This window comes from Egretta garzetta, unplaced genomic scaffold (assembly GCF_000687185.1).
Source record: "Egretta garzetta isolate BGI_Z169 unplaced genomic scaffold, ASM68718v1 scaffold16, whole genome shotgun sequence".
Classification (NCBI taxonomy): Eukaryota; Metazoa; Chordata; class Aves; order Pelecaniformes; family Ardeidae; genus Egretta; species Egretta garzetta.
The window spans coordinates 5,776,745-5,797,033 of record NW_009260022.1 but is presented as its reverse complement, the minus strand read 5'-3'; the positions used below and the strand labels follow the sequence as shown (position 1 = coordinate 5,797,033).

Genomic DNA, 20,289 nt, shown 5'->3' with positions numbered 1-20,289 from the left:
TCAATTAAGCATTAAAATTAGCTCATCATACATGAAACCTAGTGTGCTGAAATGAGCTCAAAGTGGATGCAGGTAATGAGACAGAATATATTTTGTATTTTAGATAAAAACACTCAAAATTGCATTCTGTGATAACTTGGTTTTGATAATATTCAGATTTGGTTTTGTTTTGGATTAGCTTCTTTAGGATTACCTGTGCCTATGAATAACTGTAGCAACACCTACTTTTAGTAAAACAACCTTTACCAAATAAAATAATAAAGAGAGAGAGGATTTTTTTTTCCCCTGTTGGATTCTGATTTGCTACTGAGTTTGCAAATAGGATTAGTTACTAAGATATTTACACTGTGATCCTCAAATCGTCTTGGATAAGTAAATTATGTATTTCCTGTTTATTTGTAATGCAAATTGCTGTCTAGGCACTGTCAGCCTGCCACAACAGCTCTGGTTTTTTACTTCATTGCAGCTCAGCTACCCGATTGCTGGAGAAATCTTATATTGAAGACAATTGTCCTTTTGAAAAACGTTGCAGTACTCGTGTTTTACAGGCATGGGGTCCACCTTTTCCCTAGTGACATTACTTACATTCTGAAGGGTACCTTAACAGAGTAAGCTCCTCATCTACTAGATAAAATGCCCTGGTGACTGTGCAATGAGCTGCTCAATAGAACTTCAGTTCTGTTCAAAAGGCTTCCGTCTTTAGTGGCATATTCATATGGATATTTATGCCGGTAAAATACATGACAAACACAAATATCCAGGTACTTCATCTGAAATGTCCATTAATATTGTCTATCCTGTACTTCGACTCAAAGTTTGTGTAATGCTTATTTTCCACAGAACTGACTCTCTACACTACTTTTAAAAGTTTTCACTAGGAAAAAACATGTTGAGTGTTTCTTTATGGATTGGGGTAGGGATTAAGTTCATTAGCTATAATAACAGCACTACTTCAAGATACAACTTTTTCTTCCCTTTCTTGATCGTAAAGGATGCTCTGGTTGTGTTGTGATTGTGTAGCTGTAATTTTGGCCTTAAAGTTCTCAGTTAATGAGGATGTCAGCCCTTAAGCCTGAATGGGTATAGATGAGCAAGTTCAGAGGGTTAAGCATATTAAAGCAAGGGCACAGGACATGCATTAAGCTGCTACAAGGGGGAATTAGTGGAGACTTTACCTGGAGCAGCAGTCTTAAAGACGGGATAATTCTAAGCCTGAGGACATAGTTGTGAAGATAGCATAGTAATTACTTTGCTGATGTTAGAATTAAACTTTGCTGAAGTTTGCTCAGCTATAGTAGGCTGAGTGTAAAGTTAGACTTGGACAGACTTCCTAACCATTTCGGGTAAGAACTTAGAAAGTTGCATCTGTTAATTTTCCAAGAGAAGAAAAAGAAATCTGATTTCAAGGCTGCATTGAAGTTGGGTTAATAACGGGGAAAAAAAAAAGCAGCATATGAATTTTGTTCTTTAAAATAACTACTGTTTAATGAACTTTATTCCTTTAACCTTCCAGGCATAGAAAACTCTAGATATTTTGATAACCTTCAGTATGTGACAAAAACTCTACCAGGAGTTCGCTGTTGTATACGCTTAGTTGTGTCTACCCAATATATGCTGGAGTACTGCAAACATGCAATTAGAAGCTCAAAATACAGTTAAAAATCATATTTACTGATGAATGATCAAATGAGGTATTTCTTTCAGGCAGTGTTCATACAAAACAGTTACTTTGGTTGTTTTACTGTTTGCATGGATCTATCCAGAGTACACTTGACCATTGTGGCTTAAATGATTTATTTCCTATTTTAAGGAAACTTTTGCTACATGTATTGGCATATCTTATGTGGTAGACTGAAATGAATCTTGTTGCTTTGTGTGAACATAAAGAAATACCTCTCCATAGTTGGGTTTGACATACCAAGTAATTCAATTTAAGAACTCACGTGGTAGTATGATGAGTAAGTCGTTTGTACCTTGCCAGTACTTCAGACTTGCAGTTGCTAAATCGCATTTACAAGAAGCTTAAAATACATTACACGTATTAGTTTTCAATGTAGGCAACTGATGTCGTTGCCACAGGAATTCTGTTTGGTTGCCAGTTGGAAAGGAGGCCATCCATGCAATCATTCATAGGAGAAAATGTGGTATATGACCATGCTTCTTTATTAAGATGTGGTTAATTCTGTGAAATAAGTTTGAAAAATTCATGATTAGGCTGGTATTAACTTTCATAGAGACCTCACTTGTGATCCTGGTTACTCAGCATTTAAGCTTGATGATAATAGACTATGAATTAGCCTTTGGCAGAAAGAAAATGGTTTTGTGGGAAAAGTTTTGGACCTCTGAGAAGAGTACATTACAAAAAAAGAGCAGGAGGTGTCGAGCAATTTGCTGTGTTAGCAAGCCAGTGCTCAGCACTAGGTTAACCTTTCCAAGGTTATGCTTCAGGATGGTGAATAACCCAGAAGTCAGTATGTTGATTTGCATTTATAAACAAGCTTGCTGTGGCAGTGCACTAGCCAGTTTTTCTGCTATGCAAATGTAGAGATAGTATTTAAACTTTACACGGGCCCTTAGTTGCTTCTAGTAATTAGACTAATTTGCTGAAAGAGTAAATAAGCTTTTAGCTCTTTGATTCCTTATTTGGTATTGTCAGCCAAATTTCAATTGATTTTAGAAAAATGTATTGTAGGAGAGAAACCATGAGAACTGTGAGTGTGCTTATAGAAACCTTGACAATTTCTATAAGTTTTCAAGAAATTTGTAGACAGTCAGTTGTGAAAATGAATTCTTGTTCAGATTCGGCTTTACTAGAATTATAAGGCTATATGTGAGTTTCAAATATGAACAGTAACTTGTTGAATGGTTGAATAACTATGAGAAGAATAAATTTGACATCTGAATCTTGTGATGAGAGCTAAATTTTTCCATTTCAAAGTAATGTTACTGTTTTGCAAAGCTTACATATCCACAAATAACTACCATCCTATCTAATACCGCTATAGCGAGAAGTGTGTTAGATAAGGAAAGTGTCAAGTGATGGTGGAGCATTCTGGTTTTTTTCTTCCTAAAGGTCACTTTGTCCTGCAGAAGGTTATTTCTCGTTTTCCTGTGTGGCTATAAAGACAATTGCATGCATTATGTGTTCATTGATATAAAGTGACTCAGGGTTTTTTATTTTGATTTGGGGGGCAGGTATTGACACTGACTGTTAATGCTTCCCTGCTTTGCAGCTTCACCTTGCTAACCTTACCCCTTCATATAAAGGTCTGCCTTATGGTTTTCACTTTTATAAGCAATAAATACTTTATTTTTCCTATTAGACCCTTAATTCTGATCTTACTGCACTGTGTGGCATTTGTTTTACGAAGTTAGTGCGTTAAATCCAAGGTCCTTCTGAAATACAAGTTTAGGAAATTGATTTTTACTTCACTCCCTTTTGTCTCAACAGTCCTTAATTAACAGCCTGAATAGTATTCCTTGCCTTAAAGTTCTGGTAGTGTGTGTAGGAGTGAGTGTTAAATGGATACCGTACATCCATTAAATGGAGTGAATGTTGTTTAGCTTCTGAGGTCTATTTGTAATTCTGAGCTCTGTCCAAAGACAAAACCGCTGCGAGGTCTGTATGCGCAGAATGGCTGAGACTTTAGTTTCTCACTAGCTAAATAATGGCATAAGAGTCATGCTAACCTGCACCATTTGTTATTTTAGCAGTGATAAATGAGTTTGAGAGAACTTAATTTTTTGACCCCTGACCTTTTCAGTTTTGCAGTTTATGCCAACAGCAAACTTAAGACCAAACAAACCCCCTGCTTTTAGCCGAACATGGCCATTAGTCAGCATATCTAGGAGAAAAGGTCTGCTTAAGATACTGTAAAATGCATTATAATTTCTATACATATTAGCTATTTGTCATAACTTCTGCTATCTCCGTTTTAAAGTTAAGCTTCTTCTGATGTTGGCTGTTAACCCCTAAAATGATATTTTACTAGTGATTACTTTTTTAATTAAGCCCATGTATTAGCTATAAAGCCACTTGAGTGTGTTGTAAATAAAATGCTGTAATAATGAAGTGCTTTAATTACAGTCCCTAAAGTATGCGTATTTCTCAGTAAATTTTTTTATTTAAATTCTTAACATGTTCTCTTTTTTTTCTGAAAAGCAGTTTGAATCGCTGTAAAGATGGAGATTCAGCCTTTAAAGTCATTTGAGCAAATTCCATGGCTGTTCTCTAGTTAGTGAGTTTTCACAGCATTTGCAGCAAGCTAATTGCTTCTGCTAATAAATAATCTAAAATCGATGCTGACAGCAGTTAATTGGCACAGAGACTTTATTCTGTAAAGCACTTGGCTAACGACCTTCCTTAAATTAATAGCATTAAGTGCTATGAGGAAATAAATCTAAGGAATTGCCTGTCATTCGCTTGTCATGTCTAATAACTTCCAATAATGATGGCTGATAGATTTTTGCACATTCCATTATTGAAGTTGGTGCATGTAATTATTCTCCTCATTATATGTAAACAATTAGCAATATTTGGTGTTTCCTTGCAATAAAGCTGTTAAATACAAGTAGCCCATTAGAGTTTAGAGACTATTTTTGAAAGCAAAACTTCATTTCCATTCAATACAGCAAATCCGCAGGTATCTGAACATGCCACTAGTTCATTGGACTGAGCTTCACCTTTTGGTAACATTAAGAAGTTGCTTGTAAATGGGAGGATATGGGGGCAAAATACTTGAAAGAATGCTGTATTGATGTGTGGAAACTTTTGTTTCCAGCTTGAGGAAGTAATGGAGAAGGAAACTTATAAGAATGCTAAATTAATCCTTGAAAGGTTTGATCCAGAATCAAGTGCAAAGGTAAGAATCTTGGTATTGATACTAATTTAATGTGAAAGGTACTATGGAGCCAAACATTCAGATGATGTTATTTGTAATTAATTGGCAGGAGGCTGAACTACCATCTGCTGGAACATCTGCAACCCCAAGACCTGGACAAGGTAACAGCCAAGTAAAATGGATGCTCTTTAGCATAGATACTCGTCTTTCATTGCAATTTCCACTCTAGAAGTCTCTCTGATAAAATTTGTAGATCAATTGACCTTTATTTAGGGTTAATAGACTGTTTATTAGACTATGCCCATTACTGTGCTGTATTTTTCAGATGAAGGATCTGTTACTGAAGGCTGATGCTCTTCTAGTGAGCAGGATGTTTAATGCTGCTTGATGCTAAAGTAGAGAGAAAATTAACTTCTTGTGGCATACTTGCAATTTTTCTAGAATACTAAAGTGCTTTCAAATATTATGTAATGTTAATTGATACAGCTTTTCCATTCTATTTCTATTTCTGGCTACCAAGGCCTTTTCCTAATGCAGTGCTTATACTACTTCTATATGGTGGATGGAGATATTCCATAAAGCTAGTGCAGAAATCTGTACTCTTCTAGATGCAAAAAGTGGACAGTTCATTACTAGTTTGATGTTCCATTGAAAGGTGCTGTTGAATAAAATAGTAAAATAAATAGAAAAAGCTTGCATATGTTTCAAGGAAGCCTTGTTTCTAGATTGCACACACAGGTTACACAACTGAAAAGATCTCGCCTCCCCACTCTACCAGTAGAATATTTGCATTAAAAATGTGGGCTATAAATTAAAGAAAGATATTTATGCGAACAAACTACTGTTAAGTTTTTTCTTAAAGCTGAGTGTAATATGCTGTAGTTAAACTGAAAATGCTAGTACTAGCACAGTATAAATGCACTTTGTGTTATAATACTGAAGATACTACAAAGATCTGTCTCAGAGTGTGAGTACTAATTTGCTGTTATAACCTGTAGGGGCTAGTGCTCAAAATAAATTGCAGAATCTGATGTGCATAATTTTCCATCAAATAGGTTGCTTTAGAGCGTATATTAGAATTGACAACTTTGTGTCTAATTCTTTTGAGTAACCAAACTTTTGTCTCATTTTTCGCTCTTGGAGTGCAGGCTTTGGGTGTAGAGCACCTAGATTTACTAACTGAGGTGTTTGTAACTGCATGGTCAAATCCACTGTTTTGTTCTTCTTGCTTAGCTTCAGATTGTCACGAAAATATTTTTAGCCTGTCCTTACTTGTTGACATTGACAGTGAATAGTTGCAGTGCAGTATGTTAGCAGTATAGCTGTTATCTCTTCCGGTGTCCTGGGCACAACAGCTTTTTCTCAAGTTTGCTCCTTACCTGTCTCTCCCATCATGCCATTTCTCCAGCATTCATAGTTTTTTAAGGCTGCAGCCATTTGACACCCTGTTCTGTTCTCTGCCTTAATACAGCTAACGGGTGGTTGCCAAGAATTTTCTGTCATACCTATAATGTTTAGGTAGTCTGTGTTGTGGTTGTTTCTTTTTTTTTCTCTTAACTCTCTATATTCATCCTTGTCCTTGAGGTATGTTAGAAATCACTCCAGCCTTAGGGTGCCAGATGTGTTTGTAGAATGCAAGTAATGCTAACCAGGGGATGAAACTGTCTTGAAATGTGTGTTTCTGTGTAGAGATTTGGAGATAACTAGCTATAAATTAAATAGGCAATGAGAAGTCACCCTGGCTTTATTAAGAGATATCACCAGCATTTTTGGAAGTCTAAGGAGTTACAGGATTGTTCTCTTCTGCTCTGCCCAGGCTGTGTAAGTAGTGATGGTGACAAGTGAATTGCTCAGTCTCTGTTAGTTGGTCTTGTGTGTCTTTGGGTTTACAAAGCGCAGTGTGTGTGCTTTTGATCCAGGGTTCTCAGTCAAAAGCAGGTTAGTTGGATCCAGCATATGGCGTGTTGTGCTGATTTTGGACTTGACTGTTATTAGAAGGGCTGTGATAATAATAATAGTAAGTGTGGTATAATAGCAGGTCCATAGAGTGAAACAGTTGCTGCTAGGAGTTTGCCCACACTATATATGTTTAGGGTTTTTTATGTAGGGCTAGCTGTGAAGTGGTCTCGTGGACCTGGTGGAGGGCATCTTTCAGTTTATTTTCATTTGAGAAGAATGTAAGTGCTGCTCTCGAAGACTGTTGTGATGTGAACCAGAAAGGTATGTAAAATACACTTCTATTTCAATATTCAACTTCTTTGGGTACATCCACATTGAAATAAACAATTTACTTTATCCTGGATAAAAGTGCAGTTTAGCCTTGGAAAGGGTTTTGGGAAATGAGTTTTATGAGTTATCATGGTTTATGGTTGGATTTGATTATCTCAAGGGTCTTTTCCAACCTAAATGATTCTATGATTCTGTATAATTTTGTTCATACAGAGCACAACTTCCTTTTTTTTCCCCTTTTTCCAATCTGTTCTATAACACATTGAATTTAGAATTGGTGCTGCTTTTTGTCCATGTAAAAGTGAATATTCAGATTGTATTTTGTAGGTGCATTATAGTTCAGGAGGAACAAGCTGTGTTTGGCTTTAGTTTGTGAAATTATGGAGACTTATTTTCTAAATAACTTGTTTTTTGTATGTGCAGTAATTACTCCAGTTTTTAGCTGTCAGAAAACTACTAGCTTATTGCTGTTCATGCTAAATAATATCTGCCCCAAACAAATATTAGCTTCTGTTTTGGGCAGTATATAATTTACTGTAACTAGATGACACCTTAATGTGGTTGTGGTGTAATTTGGTGCATGCAATATGTAGTAGAATTGTAGTGATTGGGAATAATAAAGTATCTGTTAACAAGTTAACATTAAGGCTTCCTTGATATTGTCTTTCCTCACTTTGGACACGAGCTAGCCAGGCAGCAGAACTCATTATCTTGAGCTCTGTAACTGAGTCTCTTTGAAAAGAGGGTAAATAATGACCAATGTGTAATCAGATTGGACGATGTTGTGTACGAGGTAGCTGATGTTAGGTAGGTTAGTTGGAATGTTTTTGACTTACCAGTTGAAATGGGAACTTGTGCGTCATACCAATTAGTACAAAGATTTAATCAGCATTACATAATAGTTGATTCTCAGATAAACAGCTGGTAATGCCCCACTTTTCGTATGCGTTTAGCTCTTTTTGCAGTTTTTGTGATTTGTGACATGCACTTCTTAAGTAATTGTAGTTTAACACATGATTCAGATGAATGCTGAGTTTGGCATAAGAAAGCACCTGGAAATCCACAGAACAAAAGGAATTTGAAAACTTAAGTGCAATTTTATCTATTCAGAAATGTTTTGAGGGGTAGTGTTAATGAGTACATAGTTATTCGGTACTTTGAATGAAAAAAATAGGGTACGGATATATTGGCAGTGGAATAAATATTTATCAATAATATCCTGTTGTTGATACCTGCTCCCTTCATTGTGCCAATACAACTGTTAGCAGGGCTGTATTGTAAATGAGATTACTCTGTGACCTGAATTGAAAATAATGCAGTAACAGATGGTTGCAAGATGTGCTATGGGTACAGGCATGAAGGAGGAAAATTTTTGTTTGGTCTTTGCCACTAAAGCCAACAAGTTGTGAGCTATATATTTATGTGCATTGTGCTTTAGCTCTTTAAAAATGATGTATTTTTCTCTACAAAAATAAAGGAGTTTTGAGGTGAGTGAGAAATAAAATAGTTATGCTTGTAAATGTGAAAGATACAGCTGTCTTGCCACTGGCAATATCTTAGTGATCTTTAGGAGATCATACTTAATCATCAGTTGGTGAGTAGTAGCCCTAAGTAGTATGTCTGCTTATATAGCTATATTGTTCAGTGCTGGTAACTGCAGAGTTTGGACTCCGGTGTGCTTGAAGAATAAAAGTTCTATTTTTATTTATCTGTCTTCATACAGTTGGTTTGCAGATGCACAAAAATCATTCAGGGAAGAAAAAAACTTGTGGAAAATTGCAAAACTTCATTAAAACTACATCAGCAGTAGCTGTATGTTGCGTTAGTGTTGAGACCCGACAGACATGCTACTCGGCTAACTTGTGGGACTTGAGTTATGGAAATCTGGAACTTTGCAAGAGGCTTGTTGTTAACACATTGCATCTCAACATAAAGCAATTTGAGAAGTATATAGATCATATCCAGTTACTGCAGAAGAATATTAGGGCTGTTAATGCCGAAGTGGGCAGCAGGTTTAAAAGAAATCAGACGAGTTCATGGGCAACAGGGTCCATATGTGATAGTAAAACGATTAGATAGGGCTGTACTCTCTGACATCCCTCACAATGCGTTTATGGATCCTGGGGGTAGTATCAGAGATGTAGGCAACAGAAATCATTCAGATTTGTGTGTTGTCATTAAATAACATCTACAACCACTCTAAGAGATGAAATATTGGTATGGATGGGCTATTGATCTCACCAAGGAGAGCATTTCTCATAATGTAAGTTCTTCTGGTAACTTCTCCTACTTGGGGAGCAGCAGAGTGTTGACAAGTTCTCTTAAGTATGAAATAAAAATAGAGCGAAAGCCAAATGAACTTTTAAGTGTGTGTGTGGAAACAAAAATAAGCCTTGTGTATAACCTGTTACCATTTTGTGGAAACTAGTGATGAGTCTTGTATTCTTACCTCTGTAACGAGATTAAAACTACTGAAGCACATCTCTAATGCTGACTGTAAAGTACTTGGGTTCAACATCCTTACAGGAGCAAAAATATGGAGAGAGTCATTAAAGTAGCAGTAACTTTTTAAAAATTGAAAGTCTTCTTAAAGGACGCTTGCCAAAAATGACCCTTCAGAAAGGGTCAAAATGGGCAAAGCTCTTGCAGGTGGCATGGAAATTATTTAGGAATATTGTATTATGGGCTCAGAAGAAATGTGGATGTATCCATGACCTATCGAAACACTCGGAGCTGTTAAGTAACCAGAACTGACATGCTTAAACCACATGATATAGAAAGACAGCCTTAAAAATGTAGAAGTAACATCCATATGTAGAAATTATAGTCATGATCTTTAACGATTTTATATGTAAAACCATAATAAAGCAGGCTTTATAATGAAAAAGAATGAAGAAAATCTTAGCAGTGGATTAAAATGTCTTTTTACAGATATTTAAAATTATCTTGGAACAAGTGGAGTTAGGCTTCATATTTATCACTCACTTTTTTAAAGATTTGTGGAGCTGAGAAGTGTTGAGACACTGCATATCTTTAGCTAGATTTTTGAAACTAGTACTATTACACAAACTTAAACATATGGATAAATAGATCGTGGGGGACAGTCAATATATTGTTTGTAGATGAGTCATGCCTGTTGGTCAGATGGCATGGAGAAGATTATGCAATTATTCTAGTGTAGTTAGACTTGAAAGGTTACTACTAAGGTCTCTCACAAAAAGCTCTCAAAGAAATGTCAGTGGTGAGGTTCTTCATAAATTAATTCTTGATTAAAGTAAAACTTCTGACAGAGGAGCAGTTTTCAAAATTGAAACAAGTCACCAAGGAAACCTTAAAGGAATTTCTGCAACTGCCTCACCGATATATCCTGGTTTCCAGATTGTGAACAGTTTAAATAGGGGGGGGGGGGAAACTTCACTTGCTAAAACAGAGTTAAAATTTAGAATCTTCATGCTCATTGGGTGATCTAACTTGGATGATGTGTGGGGCAATGCAATCATGCACATGAAGGTGTGGCAGGGGAAAACTGGTAATTTGTGCTGCTCTGTGGGAAACTGAACTAGGTGGATTTTTAGCAAGACTTTGTGCAGTTGTAGTCTTTTTAACTGATGATACTGAAGAGTCTTTTATTCCTTATTCTGGTGTATATGAATCCTATTTATATGTACAGATAAGTAGGCAAGGACATAGCCTATGTATGTTGCAATTCTGTGGCACCGGATGTTGGCGATCTTCCAACAGAACTTTTACGTTTGACCCAGGACTTCAGTGATAACAACTCTTTCTTAGCTAATGTGAGCTGGTGTCGCACACTCCCTGCCTCCTCCAGCCCATACAGAAGCTTAGTGTGGTAATATTGTACTTTTGGGGACAGGGATCACTCCTTCAGACTTCAGCACACCCATCTCCCTGTGGCTGGTTGCCAGTGGACCTGTAAACTGCCTGCTAAGGATTTAAACTCTCCCAGCCTGACACAAAGTCAGCAGATAAAATATCTCTGATCTTGAAACTCAGGGAGATGAATTTAAAGTCCAATTCTAATGTTAAATTCCATTTGTTGTGAAGGAAGACAAGCAAGCTTGTTCAATCTGATGTGGGTGCTAGACACTAACTCTGTAGGGTACTGTAGCCTTGGGTGCAAGCATTCATGGGACTTACCTTTTAGAGACTAGGCTGTTAACCATGTTAATGGTCCTAAAGTGAGGGGTACATTTCAATTTGATTTGTTGCAATAGTGTATTTCAAAGGCTCCCTAGAGGAGATTAGGTGTAGACAGGATGAGAAATAGATGATAGCGACTGCTGTTCATGAGCACTGTTCCTGGCTTGTCTTGGGGAACAAACTCTTGTATAAATATAATGGAACTCCAGGTTTGCATGAATACAATATCCAAACCTTGATATATTACTGGGATGATATTCCTGTAATGAGAACTCTGGCTTCAGGTAAGAAGAACTGAAGAAACCTATTCAGTTTTTCATAATAGCGATTTAATAGTAACTCCAATAGTGGAGTAAAGAGAGGTAGAACTAAGGACATGTTCCACCAGAGTCCGTTCTTGCTTCGTGACAATCCAAGTGTGGGGCTTGTTGGTAGGGTTGCTGAAAATAGTGAACAAAACTATATGATGTGAATGAAGAATTGCATTTTCTTCTGGCTTTAGAATAGTTTAATTTATCCAAGCTGAAAAATTTTTAATAACTCTGGGCACTTAGCCTGGATGTTTTAGACATTGACAGAATAGTTTTGGTCCCATAGAAAGCTAAATACTTGGAAGCATGTTTAGACTATAGAGTAAAAACAGCCATCAGTTCTGTCTGCACATTGTTTGAATCTAGCTATTCAGATATCCAACATTCTGCCTTAGAGAACAGAATCGTAAGGTAGGTATCTGCTAATTTTCTTCTAGAAGAATTTTGCCCTAAGTATTTAACAGTTAATTATTATTGCTATTAAAATACAGTATTCTGTGTGGGGTTTATTTCTATGGCATGCTCAGCCAAAGCAGCTGGTGATCATTAGTTACAGACCTTTCTGGTTTTGTTTGACTCTGTCATTTATTGATTGGAATAGCAGTATTAATGTATTTTTACTAATTTCTTGCTTATAATGCTAGATGTTAAATTCAGCATGCACTTGTTCTTTGTTCTTGTCAGAAATTCGTCAGAGGACCACAGCTCAAAGAAATGCTTCTATGCCTTCACCTGCAACGTCCAAACAAGGCTCTCCAAAATCACTGGTTCCAGCAACTCCTAATCTGCAGAGAGAGACATCAGCTCTGAGTGGACCCCCAGAAAGAACTGTTGTGCCATCCTTGCAGTCAAATGTTTTACCAAGACGCCCTGGATCCCCTGCTACTTCAGTGCCTGGAATGGGTAAACAGAGCACTTAATGTTATTTACAGTTTATATTGTTTTCTCTGGTTACCAATAAAATAGGCCATTTTCAGACAGTATGGAAATGGCATTTCATTTGGAAATAGCAGAGCAGTTATCTGATTAAGCAGGAGTTCCATATTCAATTAGCCATAACTCTTTACAGCTGGCACCTCTTGATGCTGAAACCTATTGCCTGAGCTCATTTAACTGTTATGGCTTCTTTGTTTAAATGGCAATAAAACTTTGCAGTATTCTGTAGTCAACAATACAGCATACCTTTTTATGTTCTTAGTTTAGAAGAGCTGTACACTTACATATAAATCAGGTACAGAGGAGAACACTTTCAGAATACATTCATGTTTCTCACTAAACCCTGCACATATTTTTTAACATGAATTTTGACATTTATTTAAATTTTTACTCTAGGAGGTATAGTCATGCAATCTATAGTCATAGATTGAAGTGTAAAATACCAAAGACGCAGGAAAAGTTGTCTATGTTGTAGCTGAATTCTTCTAAAATCTTACTGTTATTCTGGTACAAGAGTCAAAAGTTTAGCAACAGGTTGAAATCTGGTAGACTTGAGTGCTGCTTAAAATTTTGTTTCATATCCTGAAAATGCTTTTCCCTGGACTTCTGGCTTGGTGTTCAGATGGGGTGGACTTTATTAAATAGAACATGAACTAAATGCCAAAGGAGGGATAGCAAAATTTGAGAGGTGGGGGGGGGGGGGGGGGGGCATTGTTTTCATTCTAAGGCTGTGTATGGGTTAGTTCCAGGCCTTTCATTTGTCGCAGGATGTCTGGCAAGTTAGATCACAAGGCAAGAAAGGAGATGAAATGCTGTCTTGAAAACAGAAGGCATGCAACTTGCCAAGAATCTTTTGAGCACCACTGTAATGTGGAGTTGTTCTTTGCTCTTTATACAGTGATCAAGAATATTTTTCTCGGCCCTGTGTTTGTGATTTTTAACTTTGTTACTTAGGTCTTACAAACTGCTTATTAACTTTCATGATACAATCTAAAAGTAGGAATATATGTAATATATTGACACCTGATCTCTTAATGGAAGATCTTGGGCAGCTGAATGTTGAAATGCCTGTTCATGTTTAATGTAGTAAAATCGGCTCCTTGCACCAGGAAACTGGTCATTTGGTTACAAACCATGTTTACAAAAACCTGTTTACTGAAAATTCCATATTGAGTTTAAAATCGGATGCTCCTTCTTGTTTAAGAAGCTGGCTATATAATAAAACAATATCAGCTTTATAATAGTTTTATTCTTAGGGGAAGATTCAGGCAGGAAGATTCATCCAGGCAGCTGGATGAAATTCAGCTGTTACTGCAGAAATGTTTTAGAGGAAGAATGAAAAAAAAAAAAAAGTTAATGGACTTGTTTGAAAGGACAGTTGCCAAGCCTGTGAATTAAAATATTTAATGTAGTTTTTGTGATAATGCTTTATAGGCACATTTTTTTCACTAATAACCGGTATTTTGACCAAAAGTGTCATAGATAGCGATGAAGCCACTGCATTGTCAGTTAATGTGGAAGCCCTATTTTCTCTTGAATTTCCCCAAACCTTCCAGGCATATAAATTCTGTCATGTAGCTGTAGTGAAGAGTATATAAATTCAGTATGTATAAGAGTAATATCATTGCATCTAAATTTATGCATGGCTTACAACAAATATGAATAGCCTTAATTATCTCTACTTTAGAGAAGATTAATAATTCATTTTCATTATACTATATTTTGTAGAGGAGAATCAATTTAACATGTATTACCACAGAGCTCCCATATGTTTGAAAATTAATAACCAGCAGGTAGTTGAGAGTTTGCCAAGCTTTGCAGAAATGACCAGTCTTTCTACAATGATTGCTTTTGATGTTTATATTAATTACTGGTGTCCATAACAGCATGACAACTAAGCTGGTTGGTTTGAGTTATTAGTAGGCAGGTAATTGAAGTTGTTCTTGGAGTGTGTTGTGATGTTTTATTCTAGGTAACTATTTAATTTTTACCTTGTTTATTAACTTCTGGAAACGTTTCATATATTGGTGATATACAGGTCATATGCAAAGTTGGTCTTTTGAGTTTAGGGCTAAATACATGTTTGTTAGCTAGGTATTCACAAAATTATTCTAGATCTTTAATTTTATTGCAGTTTATATCAGTGCTCCAGATCTTTACTTCACACCTGTGTCTGACATTATGCATTCACTTTTTTAAATGAAAGTATTGGGTGGTTTTTTCAGGTTTTTGTGATGCTTTAGGAAAGAGATTTTGCTTCAACTCTTCTCTGGTCAGCTTTTTCAGAATCTATAAAATGAAGCATTAGGTCCTGTTTATCTTGCACTGAATTTTTTTTCCTTGTTGCTGTGAGGGTTTCCTTAGTCTGGATTGCTGGTTGTTGACAGAATACAGGAGTAACTTTGGAATGCATTCACTGATTGAGTTCTCCTGAATTCAGTTTGTGAAAATGAGGTTTATTTTAAAATCGTTGGTGTTGAGCATGGAACTTCTTTGTGCTTATTGAAAGGTTGTAAATGGCAGTATTTCCTGATCAAATTTTACTGTGCCTGTAAAGATTAGGACAGTCAATTTAGGTCAGTTTTCCAGTATTGATGAGTGGTGTTTTGAAAGGCTGTGCTGTTAGAAAGATTGCAGCCTTAATGGCAAGATTAGTCTCATCCCATGTGCAGCACTTCAGGAGGGCACTGCTGAAAACGTTTGATTCCTACAGTGTTTGACATTTGCCATAGTGGATGGAGGTCAGCTGTACATGGCATTCAGCTTGAGGTTTACCATAATGTAACACATTCTACCCTAAGTTGATCTTTCCTTTGTTGCTCCAGTCTGTGAGGATAAAAGGTAGATGATTGGAGATGGTAATTGCTGGCAGTTGCATTTAATGCTGTATTTAAACCTAAAGCCCATCTTGGATCAGCTTATCAAATTGTAAGACGTTCTGTGTTGGCTTTGCCTGTGTATCTGCTCTACTTGGGAGGTATGTGTTACTTCTGTGTGTATGTTCATGGAAGAGCATCAGCTGTGTTGGAGGCTGTGACTGTGCATGTCCTGGTGCTGTCCCCAGCTAAGGTGCTACAAGAAAGCTAAGCCTGTCTTCTGAGAAGCTTGAAGTCCACTGTTTTTTGCACAGTATCTTTCAATTAGATGTTCATCCGAATTAGTTCAATTTGCTAACAAACTCTATTGGTAGTCTTTTATTTGCATTTTTTAAAAAATCCTTCTTTGCATCTTCAGACAGTGGGTTTAAGCTTGTTTTATCTTTTAGCTTCCTCTGTGTTTATTGGGCATTATGGGGGATTCTGTGAAACATATCTTCCCAAGAAGAATACTGGAAGCATGCAGCAAATGGAAAAGAGAATTGAAGGCTGAACTGTGGTCACTAAAAGCCTTTCCATTAAGCTATGCCTCTTGTATACTTTTTTTTTTATTGGACACAGAGAGAATAGCTACAAACCGGAACTCTTCCCTGAGAAAACACTGATCACTTTTTGTGCCTTGAGAATTTTACTTCTATGAATTAAATATACTTATTTCTTGCATGGCCTCAGATTACCATATGCTTATCTCTGTATGAAACCTGCTAATGTTAGTTGAATCTCTTTCTGCCTAACCTTCTTAAGTATCTTGAGCTTCAGTAGGACTTTTGCATTATTACAAGTAATTTTGCCATTGGGTTAAACTGAGTCTTACCTGTCAGGTTTCATAATTTTGTCTTCAGGTGGCTCGAAGCTGACCATTTTGTCCCAGTTTCAGAGTTCTGAAAGGACTGGTTCATTGTCCTACTCAAAACATCCTTTTTGTGGCCTTTGAATGTATTTCAGGAAGGTCTTACAGGAATACATTTTAAGTCTTCCCTATTTCCCCCCTGCCAAGTGCTTGCTTAATTATCTCACATTCAAGACTATGTGTCTGCTATGTGCTTGTTGAAAGTACTGTAACTTAATGCCTCCTCTGCTTGTGTAGAATGTCTCTTGGCCAGACATGTGGCCTTGGGAAGAAGTTTCAGATACTTGGTTATTTGAATGGTCACATCTGAATGATTCAGGCTTAGTTTCTTACCAAACTGTGTTTTGCTCATTATGCCTAGCATCTTCTGTTTAAGGCTGGAAAGGAAGGTAGGCATAAGAACTCAAAGCTACGTAAATGGAAATTGGCGGCTTGCAGTGGTCTCACACAATAGACCAGATGTTTTAAAACTTTGTGGAAAGGCAAGTTTGTGCCACTGGTGGTCTTTAACTGGCATATGTAAACAGAGGTGGAAAAGGTGGTACTGACTATTGCTGTTACCTGTTCTTAATGGAGTTTTATTCTCATAGTAGTTTGTTAAACACATGCGATATGAAAAATGTTATCTTGATATAGTGGCCTTCTGGCTTCTTTGACTAAGCATAAATCTGAAAGTATCCAACTTGCCATTAACCATGGGATTACCGAAGTGCCAAATGGCTAGACAGGTTTATCGTGTAGACTGAACAGACACTGAGGGCATGCTCATGTGGTATAGTAATTACACGGAAACTAGTGGGTGCTTCTTTAGTAACATCTTTAGTTCTTTCAGTGTTGTAATTGATTTTACCAGATTTATTGGTGTAAACTTGAAGTGTCAAGTGTGCAGAGTTGAGAGTATATGAAGAAAACTCAAATAAGGAGTTTTTCTTTGCTTAAAAAGTCTCTATTTGTGAGTAATAATTAAATACCATTGATGCCTTAAGTTCTTTAGAAATTATAAGTTTAATTACATATCCAAGGTGTAAAAGTAGAGTGATTTAATAAGATGATAAGCTAAAGGAGCAGAAGAGGAACTTTTAACTATTGTGGGTTTAAAAATCTTACATCTTTCCTAGTGGACTAAGAAATATGAGCATGTATATTAAGTAGGTGCAATTATTTCATTATACTAGCATGCACAGTGAAATACCAGGTTATGTAAAATAGAATTGAAAATAATTTTGACATAGTTTGTGTCTTCCTAGGTCTTCATCCTCCAGGCCCTCCTTTAGCAAGACCTATTCTTCCTCGAGAAAGAGGAGTCGTGGACAGAGTTATTGAATATTTGGTTGGTGATGGTCCTCAGAACAGGTAAAATGTTGCTAAAGGAAATACCTAAGCACTTAGGAAGCTTCTTAACCTTTTTTTTTAAAGACAGATGCATCAAGGGTAAAAGAATTGCAAGTTAATTTGTCTGAAATGTTCATAATGAAATGGCCCTTTCTCAGTGCTTCACCTGAAATCTCTTTGTAGGAAAAATGGTAATATTTTGACAAAATTAACCTTAGCTTTGGGTGGTATTAGCCATGTGATACAAAGAGAAAAATGTATGCTCAAGTGGGTGAATGAATTATATTTTGAACTAAAAAAAAAAAGGCCCAAAATTTATTACCTTAGCATTTCAGCTTCATTATCATTATAAGGGCTTTGAGATTGTCTTCAGAGCTGTCCAAATTTATTAGAACTTCCATGTTAACTGTGGTCGCTTTTCATATTGGGTGTATTCTAATGAAATATAAACTTAATTTGGATGTTATTTTCTGGCAATGAATATATTAAAAATATGTTGAACCGTGAGGTTTAAATTGTAGCTAAGAATATTTCACTGTTTTTAAACCAACTTTAAAAACTATTATTTAATATTTGGATTTAGTTTGCATTAACGAATAATTATTTCACTGTGGAAATTGCCTTTTAAGAGTAAATATCTAAGCTATTAGTGACTATCTAAGGTAAAGTACGTCTCACTCCAGTGTGTTATTACTTATAGTTATGTAATTATGTACTATTCATGTTTTTTAGGTACGCCCTTATATGCCAGCAATGTTTTTCTCACAATGGTATGGCTTTGAAGGAGGAGTTTGAATACATAGGTAAGAGCTAATCTGTGGTAGACTTCCTAGTAGTTGGCTTATGTTTCTTAACTAGCATGCATCATACTTCATTTTGGTTGCAGTTAAGTACTTAACTGACAATGTGAAATGCCACTTCATATGGGAACGGTTTTACGGTAACTTATTAGCCTGTACCTTAAGATTCACTTGAAGACTTAGAGAAGTGCTTTATTGCAACCTCCAGGCCAAGGACTTTATGTGTAGAAAACTATTCAGTAGAAATAAGCCTCTTCCAATACATCCCTGAGAATTGCTACTGGCTATGAATGGTTCTCAGAAGGGTTTTATATTGAGAAACTATCTGACATTAAAGTGTGCCTCTTTTACCAGAACTTAAACAAAATTTTGCTTTGGCAAGAAGATCTTGGGGAGGTATCAGAAAAGGAGTGGGAACAAGCCCTAGGGGGCTATATGTGAATTTATGGCTGACAATAACTTAAGACAGACACAGCCCTTTATTGAACACAGATGTTTTATTTTGCCTCCTTTCTACCACAAGTGTAAGCCTGATGCTTAAGAAATGAGGGAATCTTAGATAAATCTTCTCTCTTTTTGTTTCGCTTAATTTTATAAGTAAATACACAGCATTGTAACAACAAGCTGAACATTTCCTGTGGAACCAAAGATATATAATCAATGTGTCATCCTGGCTCAAGTGAGTTCACAATTCAGCTGTGCAAGAAATTGCCACTTCCCTCCTTGTCTTGGGGGAGGAAATATGCATTTAACTATTAAGTGGTGTCCAGTACTTCTTCAGAACAAAACTGCCTTTTCAGTAAGAAATTTTGAGGAGCATTCTGCTCCTCAGAAAGCAAGAGTGAGACATACCTTGCAGAATCCATAGCATCCCCTTACTCAAAGGGTGAGGAAAGTGGCATCATAAAAACAAATAATCTGCCACCTTAATTTTTTTGTAGGAAAAAATAGAACAACACCATGTGGCAACATCTTGTGGTACTGAATTGCATTATCTTGTTCATTGTGATCAAGTCACAGTGGTGGGCAGTACTTCTAAGTGCAGCAGAGCTGAAAGCAAACAGGTTTTTAAGAAGCAAATATATGCTGAAGTTAAAAATATGGAACAGCTTGTGTACATTTGATGGAGGTACTCTCAGGTACTGATAGCCACTTATTTAATTCTCTGTTTTTAGTATTCTGGACAGTCAGAATGTAGTGTAGGAATAAAGGTGAAATGTGAAATTAATTAGTGAGGCTAATTACTGAGTGTGCTTTTGTGTAGCATTTAGGTGTGCCTACTGCTTTTTCTTGAATCCTGCAAGAAAAACTAGACCTCAGGCTCCACGACTTCCAGACTTCAGCTTTGAAAAAAAGCAGTCTACAGAATTGAGATCTGAAACGGAGCCTCTAGAACCTAAAGAGAGAAAGCCCCAGGAGGCTCAACAGACAGAAGGTATGTGCTAATCTCATGAAGTCTGCTCTTTTTTTAATGTCTAACGAAATCCCCCCGGTCTTCTAGCTCTCTGTCTACATGAGTTTTTTGTAAGAACAACTGAAGAACTCAAACACTGGAACAGGCTTCCTAGCGAGGTGGTTGATGCCCCAGCGTGTCAGTTTTTAAGAGGCATTTGGACAATGCCCTTAATAACATGCTTATTAAGGGCATCATCTTAACTTCTGGTCAGCCCTGAATCGGTCACGTAGTTGGGCTAGATGATCGCTGCTGGTCCCTTCCAACTGAAATAGTCTATTCTCTTCTAACTTCATAGTCAGTGCAGTTTATAATTTTTTTTTTCTGATTCTTCTTGTTCCTGCTTCTAGCTCAGCATGTTGATACTATTGTCTTCTGTCCTGTACCCTAAAATTTCTTCATATTGGGCAATGTCTCATGCAAACCATGGCACAGCAAAATTTTTCACCCTAATGTTACTGATAAACAGGTAGAAAATAGCACTGTAAATGACAGAAATA

At 36.6% G+C, this 20,289-nt stretch overlaps 1 protein-coding gene across 10 annotated transcripts in view; it reads left to right on the top strand.

Moving 5' to 3' along the window:
• LNPK (lunapark, ER junction formation factor) overlaps positions 1-20,289 on the top strand; it is a 55,591-nt gene that overhangs the window by 16,026 nt on the left and 19,276 nt on the right. For all 10 annotated transcript variants that reach the window (XR_004842274.1, XR_004842273.1, XM_035896209.1 and 7 more), the window contains 6 exons: positions 4,782-4,862; positions 4,951-5,002; positions 12,227-12,445; positions 17,452-17,557; positions 18,269-18,339; positions 19,601-19,771. Coding sequence is in view for 8 of the 10 variants with exons in the window: in XM_035896209.1 (XP_035752102.1) it covers positions 4,782-4,862; positions 4,951-5,002; positions 12,227-12,445; positions 17,452-17,557; positions 18,269-18,339; positions 19,601-19,771 (700 nt within the window). In the remaining 2 variants the exon portion in view is untranslated. The remainder of the gene's footprint in view (positions 1-4,781; positions 4,863-4,950; positions 5,003-12,226; positions 12,446-17,451; positions 17,558-18,268; positions 18,340-19,600; positions 19,772-20,289) is intronic.